The following is a 24,080-nucleotide window of genomic DNA, read 5'->3' on the forward strand; positions in this document are numbered from 1 at the left end:
ATAGGTGGTAGCTCTGGCCATTTGTCTAATTGTAGTCAATATGGCAACCCCTATGTTTGTAGTTAATTGGTACCTCCACCAGTGTTTGGAATTGGAGTTGTATCAGTTGGTATGGCAATTTGTTTTCCTTGTCGAATCATCTCCCAATAACTTGCACGTCTTCTAGCTAGGTATTGTTGTCTTTGTTCTTCGGTCATATTCTGTCTTCTTCGCCTAGCATAATCTGTCCAAGTGGGTCGACGTTGACGTGACTGTTGATTTTGTGAAGTTTCCATCTCTATTTGTCAGAAAGATAACAATACTATGCAGAGAAAAAAAATTTTGGGACACCAAGATTAAAAGGGAAAGAGTAATTTAAAGTGGAACAGTGAGTTAGTTTTTAAAGTGAGTACGTAGTAGTAGCAGTTTTTTATTTTCAGTTTTAAAATATGTCGTGGGTTGATGGTGAAGCAGTTTGATATAGTGGTGGGACAAATTCTTTCCTTCATAATTAAAAAATAATAAACATGGAGGAAGTAGTTACAGTTGATTATATTTTTTTGAATTCAACATTTATAAAAAGAATCAGGGGTAAAATAGTAAGAAAAAATTGGATACCAAATTTTCTTATTCTAATTATACATTGGTATAGTCTATTATATATTGTATATATATTGGTATAAACTTGATTAATGAGTACACTTTTTTTACATGTAATTTTTTTAAAAAATAAATATTGAACAAAAAAATATGTAAACCATATGGTGTAGATTTAATTATTAATTATTAAAATAAATATATTTTATATACTATTATTTATTGTACTATAATGATATATTGATCACTTAAAGATAAAAATAAAATTAATAATTATTTATGTATCTGAGTACGTGGTGTCAGTTTTTTTATTAGGAGTGATTCATTTAGGAGAGGTTCAGTTTTTTAATTCTGTTATAGGTAAACCCATTTTTTAATAAAAAAGAACAGGGGCAAAAAAGAAAAAAAAATTAGATACCAAACCTGTGTATCCCCATTATACATTGGCATAGATGCATACTTTGACATTGGGGGATAAAATTAATAGGGAAAACACATATAATTAATAATATGTAAGAGAGGGAAATCTCCCAAGCTCCTGAACATAATCCACCAAATCCATCGCATTTGTTATTCCCATTATTTAATGATTTTGTAAGAATGGTAAACCATATATCCTTTCCTCCTGTCATTATTGTTCGAAACTGTTATCATTGTCAAGGGTTAATAGATTATCAAATTAATACATGACAGATAATTAAATCTACTAATATATCAACATTTAGAACAAGTTTAAGAATGTGATCTTCCACCAGGCAGCCATTATTAAGACTTTGAATGGTAGGTTCATCAACATCATATAGCACCGAACCATGTGAGATATCCAAGTCCTTTTCATATATGCATTTGAAAATTCAGTAGCATTATTAACATGAGAAAACTCTAATACTATATTCATCACGAGGATATTTTACTAATAAATATATAGTAATTATAAGTATTAAAGATTTTTAAAGTAAGTCTATTCAATAATTATATTTCTATATGTATTAATATTTTATATGTAAATAATTTAATAAATAAAATTTATTAATTTTCATTCAATAAATAATATATATTGTTAATCTAACCAAATTATGAATGTCCTAATTTTAGATTATATAAGTAAGAACAAGTTGAATTTAAATTACTCATAAAATGTATATCTTATTATTATATTCTTTATTATATATAATATGCATTTCTAGTTTTAATAGAGGACACTACCATAGTTGATAAAATTCAAAAATTTGTTCTTTTATAGAAAAAATAAACAACAACAATAATCATAATTCATGATGGTATTTTGTTGAATATAGCCACTTATTCCCAACCATTATTAGAACCCTCCTAATTTGTATGCTCTACGAAGAAAAATAATAAATCTCATTACTCGTCACATGTATAAAATGTTGAAATAGGATCTTCAAAGAGCTAGTTGGTGACGTAGCCATTTCTCTCCCCCTCATCATAAGCCTTATAACCAATCATCCAAAAACATTGCTATTCTGACCGTTCTGCATGTTCCTCGCATCATTCAAAAGCTTCTTACCACAACATAAAACCATAATATTGGACAATCATCAAATTCTTCGTACCAATAGACAATATTGAATTGATTGCTCTCCTTAGACAAATGAGTAGGGAGCGTAAGGTCTACACTTTTGCTGATGTATCTCAGCATAAAACCTATAATGATTGTTGGCTTATCATTGATGGCAAGGTACATAATAATCTAATTAATTTCATATACAAAAATTTGGTTGTTTGAATGAATTTTGATTTTGTTTGTGACCTTTGAATATTGGTTTGCTGTTCTCATATTTATCTAAAATATTTTTCAGAAAATTTAGGTGGAATGGATTTATGCAATGTTGAGTTTAATTCGATGAGATCAACATTCTATCATTGTCATTCAATTTGTTGTGTTTCTATCGGATGAACATCTTTCAGTTTCCCTAAACACTTTATTTTCGTAGATATTTTGAGATTGATTATTTTTGCTTGTCGTAACAATTAATTTCTTCTGGAATTGCCATTTATCAAATGGTTCTTATAGTTAATTTGAACAATAAGGATAATGAAGACAATGTGATAATTCTCCTTCAATAAGAGCTTTTGAACACATTGATTGTTAAAAAGGAATAGACGAATGATTATATGTCGTCGTCCCTTTACGTAAGGTTTTTTTTCTTGGTTTTATATGATTTTTGCATCAATTCATTTTGTTGTATACTGAAATTTTTTTCTTTCATAAAAATAAGGATTGAATTTTAAACGTTTAGATCATAAAGTTCTAATACGATATTATGAAATTACTTAATCTAAAAATCTAAACTAATAAAAAAATTACATAAATAATTATATATAAGGCTCATTTTATAATTATTAATGGGTATCCAATTTTGCTTTGTCTCTATATTCAAGAAATCATAATTGGGTTTGTCTTCTTATAATTCCCTACCAATATATAACCAATAACAACTAAAATATAATGAAATGAAATGAGTGTCACCTCTTTGTTAAAATATTCACGGAGTGCATTGAATAGAAAACAAATACCACATTATGTTTGATTGTTTGTTTGTATTTGATCATGTTGTTAGGCCTTGAGGCATCTTTATGATAATATTTTAATGCATGAGATAAATTTTTGTCATGAAAAATTTGCAACTAGTTTGAAAAGTTGTCCTATACTACTAATCTCAACACAAAAAGCCAAATGTTTAGAAAGTCATTTTATGAAATGGTAGATTTTGGGAGTATCTTTGATTGTTCGAAGTCAGTTTGAACACCTTGTTTTATGCCAAGAATTTATAAAAGATTTTTAGTTCATAAATATTTATAATGTTTGAGATTAAATAAGATAATAGTTTGCCTCACCTCAAATAAAAAAAATTAACTATATACATGTTTAATATTTGACTAAAATACCTATATGCCTAATTGGTACTGAAAACAGAATAAGAATCAAATATAGATGTAATAACCATTTAGGAATATACATGTTTTAGAGTTTGCATATGTGTTTTTGTCTATCATTTCTCAATAATTAATATTCGTTATACATAGTAGTATCTTCATCATTTGTGGCTAATTTAGTTAGTGATAGCTTGTTTCCCTAGTGACTTCGATCAATATGTTTTTTTTTTCCTTTAATTTATCATAATTATCTTTGGAAATAGGTTTACGATGTCACGAAATTCTTAGATGATCACCCCGGTGGAGGTGATGTGGTTGTGTCTTCCACAGGTATTATGAAAATCTCTCAAATTAATGCACTTAATAATTTACATCACCCTTCATTGTCTCTCTATAGCTACTGTGATTACTGCTGAGATGTTTGCATGCAAATCATATTTAATTTTGACTTTTGATAATAGAGTATCATTTAATATTTGAAAGATTTTAGTTCTGATGAAATTATTTTTAAATGAATAAAATAATATTGGCAACCTGTAAGAATTAAAAAAAAATTATTGAATTAATAAAGTTTGTCAAATTATTAGAGTAAATATTTAAATTAGTTCCTCAGAAATTTCAGATGACACTTTTGACCGCAATAAATTTTTCACTAAAAATATTCAAGAATTAGTGTCGTAAGACATATTAAGTTTTCAATATGTATATTGGACAAATAAACCCCTAATAAATTTTATTATAAGATAATTGAATTTTGAAAAATATTACAATAAGTTAAATTAATCTCCATTATAAATAAAGAAAGGACTAATTTGTCCAATAAAAATAATTCTAAAGAACGTATAAACAACAAAAATTTATTGATATCAAACCATCCAATTTAAAATATTTTGGAACTAATTCAAATATTTATTCATTAGCATTTTTAAGTAACTAACTTCATCTTTCTTTTATTTGTGTTAAAATAGTAATTTATCCTTTTTTTATTAATCCAAATATCACATTGCATACAGCAAAAGATGCAACCGATGATTTTGAGGATGTTGGTCATAGTAAGAATGCAAGAAAAATGTTGAATGACTACTACATAGGAGACATTGATTTGTCCACCATGAAATCTGTTGGGGCTAAGTCTCCTCCATCTTCTAAACATGCTCAACCACCTCAATCGTCAACAAGGACATCATCATCATCATCATCAAACTTAACTGCCAAGATCCTCCAGTTTTTGATTCCCTTGATTATCTTGGGTTTGGCATTTGGTGTTCGTTTCTACAAGAAATCAGAATAAGCAATACTAAAATGGCACTTTGAATAGATATGGTTGAAAATAATATTTTTTGTTTTTAACTAAACGTGAAAGTCTTTCTTTTTATTTTTAAAATTTGTTTTGAACTGCAATTACCGGGAAGCAATATGTATGTATCACTCATGTTTTTTCACTATCAATGTTCAGCTTCCTTATTCTCCAGTCTTACTCTGTTACTAATATGCTACTAGAATAGTCTACGTTGTCCACAGTTCTAGTAGTATGTACAAGATTTTAGGATGTATGTGTATATGTTTCTACTAGAATAAATATTGGATGTTTCCATATTTGAGTTTTAGATGTTTTTGAAATCCAGCATCTTGGCGTTATAGCAACGTTCCGATCTTAGTATCATATAATACAGTGTAACTATAGGTATCTTATAAATTCTTCTATTTTTTATTTATTTTAAAATTGCAATAAATTCATACATAGATTTGATGTTCTAAATACTCTGTCTTTGATATTTAGAATAATCAATTTGAAAATATATTAAATTAAATTTAAAATTCAAAATTATATCATCATAAAATTTAAAAATACATAATCATTATCAAAATCAAATCTCACCAAAATTTTTGTTTCAAAATGAATTTGTTCCTCCCATCTTTCGATTCATTTAATTTTATGGAAAAAAATTCATAGGATAAGTTTTGGATGTGTTTTAAAAATATTATATTTATTATTTTAGATATGTCTTGAGAATATTTAAGATACTACATTAAAATATCTACAACACATCCAGAACAAAACTATGCTTCAAAACACGTTTTAAATAATTTTAATGTGTCATTATTTTATTTTTGATGATGAAGATGACAAAAGATACGGTAAGTTGAAAAATAAAAATGAACAAATGAAAGGAATAAAACTAACCACTTTTTTTAAAAGAAGAGAGAAAAAAATATAACCTCCTCAATGGGTGAAAAAAGAAGTTACATAATATGTTCTATTTTTATACAAACTTATAATACGAAACTATTAAAAAATATTACAACTAATAAATTAAATTTAAAGGCTGATTAATAGGTGATTGCTAAAGTATGAATAACATTTCTCCATATAATAATGGCCTAACATCTATTTTTTTTTGGATGCTCTAAGTCCAAAAAGAAATTCAAATTTTTTTTAAGCTCTTTATTCAATAAATACATTGACAATTTAATGTTTAATGTGCCAATATAAAATTTATCAGCTATATTAGGTGTACACTAAAATTAGCTATCAAAATTTGACACTAGCGTAGAATGCACATTAAAATACAAAATATACATTAAAAAATGAGTTAAGCTATACATGTATTTTGTAACAACTAAGGTTTTCTGTAACGACCCGCATTTTTAAAAATTCTAAATATAAATAAGTTATGATTTATTTTATTAAGTTTGAGATTTTTATTATTTTATTTTTAGAACATATTTTATTAAGAATAATTAAATTAATTTTATGATAAGTAAATTAATTAGAATTTTTATATAATTTTTATTATAATGAGATCTTTTGAGAAAAGATAAGATGATGATGATTATTATTATTATTGTTATTATTATTATTATTATTATTATTATTATTGATATTTTATTTTTAGTCGCTTTAATTAAAATAAGGATTTATTTAATAATATTATTATCGAGTTCAAAATCTGCCGGTATGAGTAAATATCAGTACTCTTCGGTGAACATAGTTTTGCTAATGTTTCATTATACACTACAAGAAAAAGCATTTTTTTCGACGCCAAAAATCGACGGCTATTTCTGCCGTCGATATTTTTCGATAGCTAGCTGTCGATATTGTTAAAAAATGTAATAAAAAATAAAATATTAAAATTGATAGCCAGGCTGTCGATATTTTTATAATGAATTAACCTTAATACCGTTATTGCCACACTATCGACGAACGAGAAGCAAAAAATACTTTTATTTTAAAATCGACGAATACGGTGTCGATTTTATTATTTAAAATCGACAACATTTACCGTCGATAAATATAAATGATCTAGAACGCTTACTAAAATCAAATTAACAGTGTAGATTTAAGGAATAAAATAGACGTGTAGAGTGTTGCTTTTTTTTAAACTAAAATCGACAAATTTGCCGTCGATTTTTAGCACTAAAATCACAAATACCCGCGTCCACTCCCGCGTCCAAAGTTTAGAACCCAATTACCCCAAATTCCCCAATCACCAGAAACACAATTCCCCCTTGTTCTACCCCAAATTCACGGTTGCGCCGCTGTCATTCTCCGCTGCCATCGTTCCTCCGTCACGGTACGCTGTCATCACTCCTCTTGCCCGCTGCCACGCTCTGTTCCTACTGTGCCTCTGTCGCTCCTCAAGTTGGCGCCACTGTCTCTCCTATTGCTTGCGCTGCCGTCACTCCTCCTACATTGGTCCTTCTCCACTCTCTCTTACGCATCTTTTCTCTCTCAATCGAGCTCACAAGAACTTTTTCTGTAACTGTTACTGAATTTCTAAATTCCATTGTCTTGTTTCTCTTTTAAGTTAGATGGACTATACAGTTCAGAAATTTTTATTAACTTGTGCTATGAGGATCATCAATTCAGAAAAACTGATAATGCACATTTTCTCATTCTTGTATATCTGCTTTCTTTCTTTCAAGTTGATAAGTCAGTTCAATGTTGTTGTTGTTGTTGCAGATGGGGCCAGGAGCACTTGTTTCAATACAATCGCTATCCAAAGCAGCCGATAATTATAGGAAAGTGCACGTGGTATAAGTTGGTGAATGAGGCCCAGTTATTATAGGCTCTCAACATGACTTATAAGTTTTGGTAACAAAATGTTTGCTTAGTTTTTCTGTTTATTACCTTGATTTTAGGTGGTTTTATTTTAGATGTATGTATGAATAATTACTTAGAATAGTGACATTTTTGTGCGAACTAGTGGAATCGTGACCTTGTAAAATATAAGTTACCCGAATTTAGTTTAAAGAAAAACATTGAGCTAACCTTTTGGTTGCTAGTGTCCGGGTTTAGCTAGTGGCATGTGCTGATCTTTAATCTTAATGAAATTTTTTTTTCCAAATTGGTATTTGAAGATCACTTGGTAGTTAATGTAATATGTTACATAATGGCATCTGCTAATAACTATGTATTGTTACATGTGTAATTAAACATATTATATACATAATGGCATCTGCTAATAACTAGTCAAGTGTTGTAAGAAAATGTGTAGCTAAGAATGCATGATTCACATTTGACTATTTCTAATTAGCTTATTTGGTGTAGGCTTAACCTCTTTTCCTTTTTGATTTCCATGTGACACCCTAATATTTATAGATTTGGATTTTCTCTGCTTGTTGAGGATGCAGTGAATTCAATGAGGGGATTGAACACGAAGTTCAAGAGGGTCAAGGCGTAAAAGCATAAGGTTATATCAAATTTCAAACTAAGATAGCACCCAAAGTGAAAACAATGATAACACCACAGGAGACTGCTCTGATCTAAAGATAAAGTAATATCATAGAATTTCTCATCTTAAACTGATTTGTTTGCTTGCACTGTAGCACTACCTTTCTCTTCATAAATGATAAGGTGAAAACAAGGTGATTTAATATAAAAAGAATGATTCATGCCTCATATTCCATAGTTATTTGCTGTGCTAACAAATTAGGCAAGCATTGGAGGAAAAGTAAATGCTTAAGCATGCATTTCAATTCATGCAAGTTACTAAGTGATTAAGAAGCCTATGCCATTTACACTATTCCATTATGCTGTCTATTTCAATTTGATGAAGTCAGCTAGAAACATTTCTTTCAATTTTATTGTTATACCTTCAAGTTTTGTTTGTTTAGGCATCTGTTACCTCCATTAACCTTCATGTAGCATTTTACTTCTTTACAGGGTAAAACATTGGATTCAGCAGGGACTTCATCTGCCCAGGTATATTACTTTCTCAATCTTATTACTTTTCGGAGGTTTTTTCCTTTTCTTTTTTGCCCTTGCCTCTTTGTATTAGCTAGTGTTTGTGCATGCGTGTGACAGGCTGCCAGCAACCCATGTTATGTCAGAAGAATAAAAAAAAATACAAGGTAAAAAATAAAAAGTACATTGAAGAGAGTAATTATAGCTACTACTATATATATGTGTGTGTGTGAAATAGCAGAATGAAGACTAGAAGGGCATACAACAATGAAAAAGAAAAACTTTTTATGTGGCCAATGCAACTTGATATTTATTTATTTTTTTCGTGTTTAACTTAATATTTATTTATTAATATGAATTTGGTGGTGGAACTGATATAATACTGGTTGCTTGTGAGATGCTTTGGTTTAACCTGAACCCAGCCTAGAAGCAGCAACTTGGTTTAAAACTGAAGACTTGTATGGCTGTTTGACAGAATTGTAATTTTGCAGCTTTGAAAAATTAAAGCCTCAGAAGGAGCTTCAACGAGCTAAGTCTGAAATTCTTAGGAGAAAATTGAAAATTAGGGATCTATTTTGGAATTTGGGTTTATTGTGTGCTTGAAGGAAAGCTTCTAGAGTCTTTGTTTGATTCCGAAGGAGCAATACGCAGTGACGATGTAGGTTGATTCTTGACATGTCAATCTTAGAAGATCTATCCTATTATTCATTGTTCTTTGGAATTATTCGCTAACTTTAAATGTTTTGTGGCAGATTTTCTGTGCAAAATGCGGGTCCAAAGAGCTGACCACTGATAATGATATAATTCTTTGTGATGGTGCTTGTTACCGTGGATTTCACCAATGCTGTTTAATTCCTACATTGTTAACTAAAGACAGTAATATACTAACTTTTTACTCACTTTTATTTGTTTTAGTTGCCTTTGAGTTATCGGTCATTTAAATATATCACTACTTTATCATTCCATGCTCCAATTTCAATCATGTCTTTTAAACAAATGCTTTTCTTTTTCTTGTCTCCAAAAGATACATTAAAAATCATCAAATTCAAAATTTAATTATTAATAAATAAACAATAAAATAATTCAACTATATAGCTACAGTAAATTATTTTGTCAGATGCTGTTGTGATCCGAAATTTTGAATAATATAAGAATTTATATACCATGTGATGTGCTAATTTCTCTCTTGATCTGTCTCTTACTATAAGAATTTCTAGGTCATGGAAACCAAATGATTAATACTAACGTGCCCTTTACTAGCCAGTTATAATCACATAGTTGTATGCAATTACATTGACCAAAAATCTCTTCCATTACTACAAGCTGCCATATTACTGCTATTTCACACACACACATAAAAATACAAGCTGCCATATTATATAGGGGATTTTTTCTTTTGGTTAAAAGTTAATTTCATTGAAGAGACAAGTTTCTAATTAAAAATAATTTTCACTATATTAAAACCTAATTTCAATGTGTATAGGATATGGTTGGTAGAGACGGAGATCGCGGTCGTGGTCGTGGCCGTGGCCGAGGCCGAGGCCAAAAGGGTGATCCAGCTACTACACATATCTCTGGTAAAGACGGAGATCGTGGCTGTGGCCGAGGTCGAAAGGGGAGGCCTAGGCTTTCCACCCGTCGCCCGCTTGACTTACATGCAGATCCATACACTCTCGTTGGGTCATCATCAGGCATAACTATTTTGACTAGTGGGAGACCGCCACCTATTGCTACTACTACCCCCTCTCGTTAGGAGCCTCAGATACACATGATGCCTACTCTGGGTGCACCAAGATCATGCGCTCAACAAGCCATCGAGCATCCCAACACTGCCTTACATGGTGTGCAGAGTGATACAGCTATCATAGCTCCCAGTCGAGCAGGATCTTGTGGGGAAAAACAAACCACATCTACTGGTACCCAAGATACTCAGGGTCCAGGAACATCCACTGCCACTGGTCACTCCGCCACAAGTGCTCCTAAGCTTAGATATGATGGTGCCAAATGGTTTGTTATTTGCTTTAAATTTTAAGAATTGCATTGTCTCATTTTTGTGAAACAATATGTCTTTATAATTAGTTAGAATCTAGGCTAGCTGATATAAACTTCTGCTAATCATTGGCCAAGGAATATACACAATAATCTCTTTGATCTCTTCTTTTAGTTTAAATTAATGTTGGTGGTAGGTCAGATATATAGATATTGATGATATCAGCTAATATCCTTTTCTATATATTATGAGATTTTATTTTGAGAACTTGCCGGGACCTCACACTTTTTTACTAGAAATTCAAGAGTCTTCTTCCAAACTTAAAAGCTATTTTTCAATTTTCTTTTTCAATTACACTGTTCCTATGATTATGAAAATTGCCTATCACACTGAACTGATATACCTTGGAATTATTGATGTAGTTGGCACCCACTTAAGCCTAGCTTGAAGCGCATTTCTCAGGTTTTTAAGGAAAATTACAACAAGTCTTGGCTGAGTTTTGATGAGGAAGATGATGATACTAAAAAAATATGCTGGACAGAATGGAGGGTAATTTTATCTATCTTATTTTACGTATTTTACAATCTTATATATTATAGTATGTTATATAATAGCAAGATGTTTTTTCCTTTTTAAAAATAGAAATGCTTTGACATTCATGATACGGAAGAGGATGACATCTATCAAGCTTGGAGGTTCAGGGAAGCCAACCGCCTACGAGGTATGCTCCATGCCATTCGCAAAAAGGAGCCCGTCCATATTGGATTCCACTAGAAGTTCTTGGTGAATTGATGAGACGTTGGGACACTGATGCCTATAGGCAGTTACAGGTGAGAAATACAGCTGCTAGAAAATCAACTCGAGGTACCTCTCTTCACACTGCGGGAGGCACCACCTTTCCAGAAGCGAGGTTACTCTTAGTAAGTTGTTTATCGACTCAAATTGTTAGCACCTGCATTTAGAATTAGATATGAGATTGAAATGATTTAGAATCTGGTTTGTTGATGTTTATGAATACTTCTTAAAAAAATATATAATCTGGTTTGATGCACTGTTTTTCTCATTCTTCCTTAGTCTAGCTTGAACAACTAGTTGAAGTAGGATTTTAATTGGAGAGACACATTCTTGTTTTATTTAATTTTTTCGTAGATTTTGAGAGATAGAAATAATGACATCTACAACTTTGATGATGGATGAGATGCTAACAATTAAAGATTATAAATACTAGTTCTCCTTTGTAGTGTTTATCTTTACTTTGCTGTTATATTAGTTGCCAGTCAACACTCACGGAGAAAGCTTCATGTCATATACAGCATCTTACAGCTTCTGTTGCCGAGGGTAAACTGAAACATCATTGACATTTGTGATTTTAATATTATTTTTGGTGGAGATTGTGTTAGGGGACATGAAATGGAAACACACTCAGGTAATTGATGGGGGAAAATTGAATTTTCGCACAAACTAACTGGCAAGTATACCGGGTCGCATCAAGTAGAAAAACTCATGTGAGTGAGGTCGATCCCACGAGGATTGATGGATTAAGCAACTTTAGTGAGGTGATTAATCTAGTCAAGCTAACAGTGAAAAGAGTTTGGTGAAATAAGAAAAATGAAAAGAAAGCAGTAAATCAAAGGCAAGTAAAAGAAACTCAAAGAGAAATAACAGAGAACAAAGATTCATCAGGGATTGGAGAAATCATAATCCATCATGAATCAAATGGGTCTCAACTCCTTTCTCAATCATATGAGTAGATCTATGGCAGATTTTGATTGAATCCCAATTTCATGGCAATCTAATCTCTCTAATCACAATCAATCTTGCCAATTCCTTGAACTAATTGTCATGAGAAGAGGTTAAGGATTTTCTCTCATCCATAAGCCACACAAACTCTCAAGATCTCAATTCATCCCGAATAGTGTTGATCAAGAGAGTTGTGAGAAACAGAGCTTCAGTTCTAATTTCCCTGATTCCTCTTCCGAGGTTCACATGGAAATTCAATGGATCCAAACTCCCTTCCGGAATGAATGGATCAAATCAAAATAGAAGTTATCTCTTAGCTACCCAAGCGGATTGAGAAGAAGAAGAATTTCATTAATTCATTAGAATTATAATAGAGCTCCTGCCCTAATGAATTGGGGGTTTAATTGATCCTTGCTCTAAAGACACTTGTAGGAAATTTAAATTGCTTGAAAGTAAATCAATCTCAGTGCCAACACAAATGTAAAAGTTCATAAAGGAAAATTACAAAAGAGAGGTGTAAGAAATTGAAATTGCATAAACTAAACTCAATTAAATTCAATTCAATACAAGTGAAATGTAAAAGTGCAGAAAAGAAAAAGAAATTCTAAGCAAAGCTCTCTGGAGTCTCTAATCCCCCAGCCTCTAGTCCTATTAGAGCCTCCTCTTTTCTTCAAATACTCTTCTATTTATACTTTTCTTCTCATCCCAAAATGGGTCTTTAGTACTTGGATGTATTCCTTGAACTTGATTGAAGCAAACTTGGAGTGGCTCTTTAGTAACGTTGACAAGCTAACGTTCATGATTTGCATGGTGCCATTTTATATTGAAATTGGCCTTAACGTTGGTGACAATATTTGTGTGAAAACATTGAGCACAAACGTTGCATAAAAAAATGAATTCTGGGTGTTGCCAGTAGCGTTTGACTCAGCAATAATCAAAGAGGAATTCAATGAAACATCAACATTTCCAAACAACATTATTGATCATAACAAACCTAAATCCACTATCTAGCTCATATTCTCTAACCACCTAATCAACTAAACATGCATAAACTAACTAAATTAAGATAAACAAAATGAACTAACTAGCTGTAATATGATAACAAAACAGGACAAAGTAAAGGAAAAAGAAAATGGTTAAACCTGGGAAGCAGAATTAGAGCAGAGGGAGGAAGGGGAAGGAAGGGTGAAAATGGCCGGCCAAGGTGGTGGCACCAGCGGTGATACTCAGAGAGTAAAGTGGCGAAGAAGAAGAGCAGCACTGCGTTGCAAGGCTGAGAAACAGGGGAGACATCCTGTTCTTGTTGCTCGAAGGCATCGAGAGAACAGGGAGGATGACGGCCACGGTGGTGGTCGTCGAAGCCAGGGAAGGGCTTCGTACGAAAGAGAAGGAATAGGGGTATGGCGCCTCAGTGTTGAGCTCGACGGAAGGGGTTCCGGTGGGGGTTCCTCTGGTTCAGCGAGGAGAAGATGGGGCTCTGGCGACGATGGAAGAAGAAAGAAGGAGGGTTGTGCAATGGGGATGTGTGGCGGCGTTGTGGTGGTACGGTGGGTTCTGGGATCAGCAATTAAGGTTGCTGGCAGCGCTGGGTGGTTGCGTGATGATGGCCCGAGGAGAGGGGAAGGGCTTCGTGGAGAAGAGGAGAAGAGGGTTGGGTCGCCATGTAAAGAGAGAAGGAGTGAGAGACGAGGAAGAAGGGAGGGGAAATGGGTCGCGGAGAGGTCGGCGGCGTGGGTGAGAAAAGGGAGAGGTCACGATGGCTCATCGATGGTGGAGGGACGGTGACTGTGGCGGTGATGAGGTGATGGTGATGGAGGTTATGGTGGCTGGGAAGAGACAGTGATGGATGGTGATGATGGTGAAGAAGATAAAGATGATGATGGTGAATGGTTGGCTCAGAGAAGAAGAAAGGAGGAGTGACAGGAAGGTGAAAGGGATGCGGACGCACCAACTATGCGGGTGCTGCCAATAGAAGGGGGTGAATTGTGGGTGCGTACGCATTAACGCTTATGCGTACGCACGGATAGGAAAATGGGAAATAGTGCGTATGCATATGCTGTGCGAACGCCACGGACAGAAAGGTGGTATGGAAGTGTGCGTACGCACAGAACTGTGGGCACGCACAGAGGGCGATTTTTTTTTCAAAACAAAAATTCACCCAACAATACAAAATGCATATAAACAAGAAATTAATAAAAATATGCCACTATTTACATTAATTTTAAAATTAATCCAAAATTTTATCTTCCAAATAAAAATCATGGACTATTTAAAGCACTAGTAATATGCACAAACACAAACAAAAATCTACCAAAACTATTTTAACTATCTAAAAACTAATCAAAACTTTTAAACATACAACTCAAGTCAAAAAGACAATTTAAAACAAAATTATTAGCTATTTACATATGCATTTTAAAAAGAAAATCTATTAAGGCAAGCTAATAACAAGAGACATATTTACAACAAAAAAAGCAACCAATCAAAAGCAAACTATTCACATATTAACAATAGCCAATAATGTAACACCATTGCAATTCCCCAACAACGGCGCTAAAAACTTGATGTAAGAATTATTGTTAATCTAGAATTTCACAAAATAGAATATCGTTGCAAGCATAGTCTAGATCAACAATTAACTCCCAATCAAATTTAAATCAAAAGATAGTCACAATCAAAACACAATAACCGGGAGTTTGAAGTCCCGGGTCGTCTTCCCTAGGAATTGCAATGAAATATTCAATTATTGGCTATGAGGGATTGGGGGTTGTGATTGCAAGGAGCAAGAAACTAAAGTGCAAGGTAATAAATAAGCATGCAACGGCATTAAATGCAAAGCAATTAAAGCAATGAAAATGGAAATTTAATGGCAAAAAGAACTCTTGGCATGGGTTGGAAATTAAGGATTCCTATCATAATCATAGAACACAAACATGATAATGGCTAAGAATTAATCCCAATTAATCTATCCTAACATTGAGAATAAGTCAAAAGGGTATAATTGATCTCAATCCACAAGTCCTAATCAACTCACTAATTAACTTAGTGAAAGACTAGCATTAGTGGAAACCAAACCGACTAACAATCCTAAGCACGATATCGAATGGACATCTATAACTCAAGATCACCTAATTATCCGATTCCAAGCCAAGAGTGTGAAAAACTAGACAAAAACTATAAGAGACATTTTATCAAACACCTAACATGCATAAAAGGAAATATGTCATAAATTGTAATAAAAATAAATCCTATAACTACCAATTGCATGAAATTGAAAATAACAACTCAAATGAACATCAAAGAAACATAAACATCAAAATTGCATTAAAGGAAATTAAAAGTGACAAGCGTGTTCATACAGCTAAAATGAGCATGAAAGAGAAATTAACAAAGGAAACAAAGAGAGTAAAGGCAATAGAACAAGAAAAGGTAAATGAAACTACAATTAAACAAAAATTAAAGAGAGAAATTAAAGAGAGAATAAAGATAAAAACCCTAATTCTAGAGAGAAGGGGGAGCTTCTCTCTCTAGAAAACTAGCTAAGACATGTAAAAACCTAAATCTAAGTGCTCCCCCCTTCATTCCTCTTCACTTTGGTCTTAAATAGCTTCAGAAAATCCCAAAATTGGGCCCAGGAGGCCCAGAAATCGCCCCTAGTGATTTGCAATAAATGAGTCACGTGCTGGGACCTGTGCGTACGCACAAGTTTGTGCGTACGCACACATGCTGATTTTCTTCTTGTGCCTACGCATAGGTGGTCGTGCGTACGCACACATGGCTGAGTGGTTCTTGTGCGTACGCGCAGAAGGTTGTGCGCACGCACACTCCAATGTGTGCTTCTCCTTTGATTTCTTCATGTTTTCTCCCAATTCCATGCTTTTCTTCCACTCTTATCAAGCCATTCCAACCTATTACACCTGAAATCACTCATCAAAACCATCAAGGCATCGAATGGAATGAAAGTGGGATAAAAATTGACCAAATTAAGCACAAAATAGAATGTTTTCACAATTAAGCTCAATTAAGGGAGAGAACACAAAAGTATGCTATATGGGTGAATAAATGCAAGAAAAGTTGATGAAGTCCACCTAAATAGAGTAGATATATATCATGAAATGTGGATTCATCGTGTACCAACGTTCGCTCATCCACGCGTGCGTGTTGTGCACGCATACGCATAAAGGATGTGATTTTGCCTTTCCACGCGTGCGCGTCGCCCACGCGTATGCGTGAATTTCCATTTTTCAATTCCACGCGTACGGGTGGTCCATACGTACGCGTCGATTCAAGTTTCCCAACTCCAAATTCTGGGCTTCTTGTCGAGGACGTTGGAGGTAGCATTTGTTCACCAATGTTCCCTCCAACGTTGGCTTGGTTACGCGTACGCGTGACCCACGCGTACGCGTGAATGGTCAATTTTGCAATTTCACGCGTGTGCGTAGCTCATGCTTATGCGTGGATTTATAAACTTACCAAATGACGTGTACGCGTCGCCCAAAAGCTTTTAGCTCCAGAAATGAAAATTATCGCAAGCGTTGGAGGTAACGTTGGTCCACCAACGTTTCCTCCAACGTTGGCACCCAAATTTTACATATAATGTTGCCAGCAAACCTTGGAACGTCACTTTGTCCTCTTGTCAATGTTGCCAATTTCATGCCCATTATAGACTATTATATATGGTTGGAAAGCTCTGAATGTCTGCTTTTTCACCCAACTAAAATCACCTCAATTAGATATCTACAACTCAATTTATGCTCTTTTGAAGGGGACAGGGTCGCTGGCGTTGGTGTGCAACGTTAGAGGAAACGTTGGCACACCAACGTTGACACCAACGATAGTAACAACGCCAGATTCGGAAGCTCAAACTTATTTCCCACCCTATATTATTGTATATTGTTGGAAATACCTGAATGTCTACTTTTCAATGCCGTTAAAAGCGCATCATTTGGAGCTCCACAGCTCGAGTTATACTCCATGGAAGGTGAAGAGGTCAGCTGGCCTCACTGCAGGTTGATACTATGTTCATCTTTGCACTTTCAGGGCAAGTTATCTCCCTCAAATTTAGTGTCCATCATGCAGTGCCATATATGCTTGAAAATACCTGGATTCCTACTTTTCAATGCCTTTAGAATCACCTCATTTGGAGCTTTGTAGCTCAAGTTATTCTTGTTTGAAGAAGGCACAGTCAGGCTGTCAAGAGCAACGTTTGTGGCAACGTTGGTGAGCCAACTTTGGGCACCAAAGTTGCTTGCTCTGCTTCTTCTCTACCCTTTCTTTGTTTCTTCTTACCTATCATCAACTAAACAAAATGCATCAAAGTATTGCCATAATCACAAGATAATGCATCATTCATAACGTTAAACAATTCATGCATAAATCTCATGAAAATGCACATAATTAACAATATTTGATTGAATAAAGGCATGCATACAATTCTCATCCAAATACTTGCTTATTGCCTAAGAAATGCATGGAAACCATGTAAAAACTAATGAAAAAGGCTTGTGAAACAAGCCTATGATGACTTGTCATCACAACACCAAACTAAAATCTTGCTTGTACCTAAGCAAGCACTAAAACATAAGCAGAATGAATGAAAACAGAGAGAGGTATAAGCCTTTATTGGAAGACATTAAATTCTGGTTAATGGGATTTTCATGCATGGTATCTTAGTGATTTTTATTTGTGGCTGAAGTAGTAACACTCCTTTGGATCTTTACTTGTATTACACAAAAAATGAGACTTGTTATGGTTTGGTCCTTAGTTTTTCTTGCTCTCTTTCATGACTGAGATTTATTGTTTAGCTGAGGCTTAATGCTATGTGTTAAGGCAGCTCTTTAAAGTAAGCTTTCAGCCAACATTCCCATCCCAGTTGGTTCAAGATGCTAGGTGTTGAGGCACCCCTAAGGGCTTACTTGCTCAAGTCTCTCCTTAGCACACACACATCATAAGCATTTAGCTTGTTTTATTCTTTGGACATTGGTGCCCAGCACCTCTTTGGGTCACTAAATGCTTTGTCTCAAAGTAGCTCTTGATGGTGGACTTTCGGTTGGCAATCCCGGGTTAGTTAACCCAAGTTACCAGGTGATGAAGCACCCCTTAGAACCTAGTTATCCAAGCTTATCTTTGTACAATAGCATCACAGGCACATATCCAAAACCTCAAGCCATTGGTGCCCAGCCTTGTTTATTTATTTTTGTTTCTTTCTCTTGCATTTATTTTCTTTTATTATGGACCTTTTTCATTTGTCAAGTCTCATGGAATGTAACTCAAGTTCATATCTCAAAATCATGCCAAACTTTAGCCTTATTCATAAATCAACTAATGAACTAGCACATACCACCATATAACTTTATTCTATCTTTTATCAAAACAGACCTCTACTCTTTCTCTGTTTCACAACAATTTTTCTTTTATTCAAGCATGGGGAACAATGCATATAATTCAATTAAGATGAAATGATTGATGCGTGAGCATCTTGTCTATCTTTTCCTAGTAAATTTGCATCTAAATTGTTGAATTTAATTAAGAATTAAATATATTTGAGCCACCATGGATGCTATTTTGAGTTTTATACAATACTGTTTATTTTAGGTAGCATTTGGCGGAATTTGATGGAGTTTCTGCAGAGAAAGAGAAGAAGCCAAGGAGATGACCAGCGAATACCGACGCGGACGCATGGCTCACACGACCGCGCGGAATGGAGGAAATCGCAATGATGCGATCGCGTGCCTGACGCGAACGCGTGGACTGGAATCTGCACAAATGACGCGAACGCGTGGACGACGCGGACGCGTCACATGCGCCACGTGCAGAAAACGCAGAAAAATGCTGGGGTGATTTCTGGGCTGTTCTTACTCAATTTTCAGCCCAGAAAACACAAATTAAAAGCTGCAGAATGGACAGAACTAGTGGTCCCCACCCATCAACTGAAGATCTGTTAATTAATTCAATTTTAAATTCAAATCTTAAATTAGGAAAAGATATTATTTTAAGTTTAATTTTAAATATTAGATTTTAAATTTATTAGGATTAGTTATAAAAAGGGATCTGATGCCATCAGATTGGAACTCTGTACATTTTTATCTGAATCCTTATTTTCTCTTTTCCATGAGCAACTAAACCTCCACTGTTAAGGTTAGGAGCTCTGTCTATTTTTATGGATTAATTTTATTGCTTTTACTATTTTAATTTATGTGTGGATTTATAATTTAAGAATTGTTTTCGCTCTTTATTTTATGAATTTGGGTGGAACGGAAGTATGACCCTCTTTCTATTTGAGTTTCTGTAAAACTTGGAAAAGCTCTTTACTTGAACAACAGCTTGAAAACATATTCTCCTAAATTTTAATTATTTGGACTTAACGGGATACATGACATATAATCCTTTTATTTTTAGGTAATTAGAGTTTTTGTGGCATATAAACTGGAATTTGAACTTGGTGCACGAATTGTGAATCACACTTTTCACCACTCGTACCACTAACCAGCAAGTGCACTGGGTCGTCCAGGTAATACCTTACGTGAGTAAGGGTCGAATCCCACGGAGATTGTTGGTTTGAAGCAATCTATGGTTATCTTGCAATTCTTAGTCAGGAAGTCAATTGTATTTATCAGTTGAATTGCGAATAAACAAGAGAGCATGGGTTAAAGGTTACTTGTTATGCAGTAATGGAGAATATGTTGGGGTTTTGGAGATGCTTTGTCTTCTGAATCTCTGCTTTCCTTTGTCCTCTGATTCACACACGCACGTCCTTCTATGGCAAGCTGTGTGTTGGGGCATCACCGTTGTCAATGGTTACATCCCCTCCTCTTGTGAAAATGGTCCAAATGCTCTGTCACAGCATGGCTAATCCTCTGAGGTTCTCGATCATGCTGGAATAGGATTCACCCTCCTTTTGCGTCTGTCACTACGCCCAGCACTCGCGAGTTTGAAGCTCGTCACAGTCATTCAATCCCTGAATCCTACTCGGAATACCACAGACAAGGTTTAGACTTTCTAGATTCTCATGAATGCCGCCATCAATCTAGCTTATACCACGGAGATTCTGATTAAGGAATCTAAGAGATATTCATTCAATCTGATGTAGAACGGAGGTGATTGTTAGACACACGTTCGTGGATTGAGAAAGGTGATGAGTGTCACTGATCATCACCTTCTCCATAGTTAGGCGCGAATGGATATCTTAGATAGGAACACACATGTTTGAATAGAAAATAGAAATACTTGCATTAATTCATTGAGACACAGCAGAGCTCCTCACCCCTAACAATGGAGTTTAGAGACTCATGCCGTCAAAGAGTACAAAGTTTAGGTCTAAAATGTCATGAGACACAAAAATAAGTCTCTAAAAGTTGTTTAAATACTAAACTAGTAACCTTGGATTACAAAAGATGAGTAAACTATGACAGATGGTGCAGAGATCCACTTCTGGGGCCCACTTGGTGTGTGCTGGGGCTGAGACTTAAGCAATTCACGTGCATAAGGCCATTTTGGACGTTCAACGGCAGGTTTGGACCCATTTCTGGCGTTGAACTCCAACTTTTAATCCTTTTCTGGCGCCGGACGCCAGAATTGGGCAGAGAACTGGCATTGAACGCCAGTTTACGTCGTCTATCCTTGAACAAAGTATAAACTATTATATATTTCTGGAAAGCACTGGATGTCTACTTTCCAACGCAATTAGAAGCGCGCCATTTCGAGTTTTGTAGCTCCAAAAAATCCATTTTAAGTGTAGGGAGGTCAGAATCCAACAACATCAGCAGTCCTTTTTCAGCCTGAATCAGATTTTTGCTCAGCTCCCTCAATTTTAGCCAGAAAAATACCTGAAATTATAGAAAAACAAACAACTCATAGTAAAGTCCAGAAATATGAATTTTTCCTAAAATCTAATGGAAATAAACTAAAAACTAACTAGAATATACTAAAAACTATATGAAATTAACCCCAAAAAGCGTATAAAATATCCGCTCATCAGATTATCACCCTCTAATTAGAATTAATTGACCAAGGAATTGGCTGTTGATGAATTTTAGAGGAGACTAGAAAAGTCTAAGGAATTAGGGTCTAGTCACATATAGTTTGCCATAAATTAAATCCTACATGATTAAAATAGTTAGTAAGAAAAATTAATCCGGGAAAATAGATAACTCTGAAACCTTAACTGCCTTCTCCATATTTTATTCCCAACTTATTTATTTTACTATTTTATTTTCTGCATGATTGAATATTCAAATACTCTTTTTTGTTTGTCTAACTAAGCCTATCAAACGCTATTGTTGCTTAATCCATCAATCCTCGTGGGATCGACCCTTACTCATGTAAGGTATTACTTGGTACGACCCGGTGCACTTGCCGGTTAGTAAGTGTGGTTGTAAATTACCGCACCAAGTTTTTGGCACCGTTTCCGGGGATTGACTGTGATTAACAACTATTAGTTGTTTGATTGTTTAGATTAAGCATTTTAAATATTATTTTATTATTTTTCAAAAAAAAAATTTCGTTTGAAAACCCCCTGCCCCGTTTTAATTATTTATTTTTTCTTTCTTCCGTTTAAAAATATATTTTTTAAAAAATAAAAAAATTAAAAAAAATTAAAAAATAAATAAAATAAAATAAAATAAAATAAAAATTTCTTGTTTTGCGTTAGCAACCCCCTGTCCCCCGTTTTATTTTTTTTACTCCATTTAACATTTGAATTTTGTTTTCAAAACCTGCGTCAGTTTTTTTTATTTTTTATTTTTTATTTTTTATCTTTATTATTTTATTTTTTTTCTTTTTTTTTTCATTCTGTTTTTTTTTTACATTTTTTTATCTTTCAATATTTTATTAGTTTTATTTTTATTCTATTTTTAACAAAAAAAAAGAAAAAAAATTTAATAATTAAATAAAATAATATTAATATTTTTTTTAATTTCTAAAATTAAGTTTGCTGTTTTCTAGTTAGTTTTATTTTAATTTTTTTTATTATTTTAATTTTTAGAATTTTGTTCTTTTTTTCTTTGCTTTCCTATTTACCGCATGGTACGTTTAATTCTTTTTGGTGTGTTGTGCTAAGAAAAAATAATGGAGAGAGATTATATGAGTTACTACTCACACCCGAGTAGTGATTCATATCATTATGAATGGGGAAACCACCCAAATTTTGGTTGGCAAAGTCAAAACCAAAGAAACTTCAATGCTCCATGTTCCAACTATCAAGAACCACCATCCCCATATCCATACCAAGAACCACCTCCTCTCTATCCATATCAAGAACCATCATCTTTTTACCCATATCAAGAGCCACTATCTTCCTATTCATACCAAGAACCATCCTCTTTTTACACTTATCAAGAACCATCACCTCCTTCTTATTCATCTCAAATACCATCGGATCTTGAGCTTCTCATGAAAGAATGTTTACATGATATAAAGACAAGTGTCAAAAATATATAAAAGCATATGCAGTCGATTATCAAGTACCAGGAAGAGGAACAAGCAAATTCCTTCCCAAAAGATACAATGCAAGATCCTATGGAAGAAAGTGAGAAAATCAATCAAAGGAGTTTATACTCCAGTGCATTAGAGAACTTTTCATCCTCACACATGGAAGAAGAAGAAGATGCAAAAATAAAGGAGGAAGATGCACCCACAAAGGAGGAAGATACACAACCTCCCATGCCCTTGGTAAGCAATGAATAAGAGATTGAATTAAAAGAAAGCTACCAAGAAGAAGAGGTTGAAATTGAGGAAGCTTGCAAAGAGGTGATAGAATTCAAAGAAGAACATAGAAGAGTGGAGCTTGCAAGACGTCTCCCAAAGCCATTACCATCCAATACAACATTCAAGTGGGTAAAATTCCTACCCTTAACCTTTACTTTCTCACTTGAATATGGGCTACTGGAGACGGATGGTCAACTTAGAGCTCTTTGTGACGTTAAAAGTAAGAGGAAGATGGTTAGTGGTAAGAGTTGTCAAGCAAGGTTCAATATGGTTGTATGCTTCAAATTGAAGTGCAAGGATTGGTGTAGAGCTAATTTGAATGGGTCTAGAAGGTTGTTTGGATGTCTCTGTGAGAATTCAGATTGCTTGCCACCCGGTGGGAACAATGGTGATACACAAGAAGACGGGTGTAAAAGTAAAGTTTGGGACCCTAGAATTCATTCCCACAATCAACACTCTTGGGACTTTGTCACTTGCTTCAACTTGCTCAAAGGCTTTATGCACCTAGTTTGGAATCCCGGTAGCCATTGGAATTACAAACATTGGTGGAGATTCCTGGATCAGTACAAGCACAAGCCACCATGACAAGAAGCTCACAACATGTCCAACTTAAGGACTTTAACTAAAGGTGCTTGGTGGGAGACAACCTACCGTGGTATGATCGTTCTTTTTCATTCTTAGTTGTTTTTCGTAATAGTAGTTTTCTTACTTAGTTGATTTTTATTAAGTTCTTACTAATTTTCTGATCATGCAGCTATTTTATAACAGGAACCGAACACCTCAAGCTAAAAAAAAAACACCCAACGCGAAAGCGTCACTAACGCGTATGCGTCATCCATGGGTGCAAAAAAAATAAAAAGTTACAGAGAGTTGCGCGGGAGTGGCGCCAGAATAAAGTCTTTCGCACAAACAAGCCCACGCGGACGCGTCGTTTGTGATTTTCACCATCCACGCGTCCGCATCACTCACGCGAACGCGTGA

General features: G+C 34.2%; 1 protein-coding gene across 1 annotated transcript; it reads left to right on the forward strand.

Annotated features, from left to right (window-relative positions):
* Nucleotides 1–2,005: 2,005 nt before the first annotated feature.
* Nucleotides 2,006–5,084, forward strand: LOC112740396 (cytochrome b5-like). The gene is made up of 3 exons (XM_025789123.3): nucleotides 2,006–2,278; nucleotides 3,741–3,807; nucleotides 4,491–5,084. The coding sequence occupies exons 1-3, from the start codon at nucleotides 2,192–2,194 to the stop codon at nucleotides 4,766–4,768; spliced, it is 432 nt and encodes a 143-aa protein (XP_025644908.1). The 5' UTR covers nucleotides 2,006–2,191; the 3' UTR covers nucleotides 4,769–5,084.
* Nucleotides 5,085–24,080: the final 18,996 nt, after the last annotated feature.

This window comes from Arachis hypogaea, chromosome 14, assembly GCF_003086295.3.
Source record: "Arachis hypogaea cultivar Tifrunner chromosome 14, arahy.Tifrunner.gnm2.J5K5, whole genome shotgun sequence".
Lineage (NCBI taxonomy): Eukaryota > Viridiplantae > Streptophyta > Magnoliopsida > Fabales > Fabaceae > Arachis > Arachis hypogaea.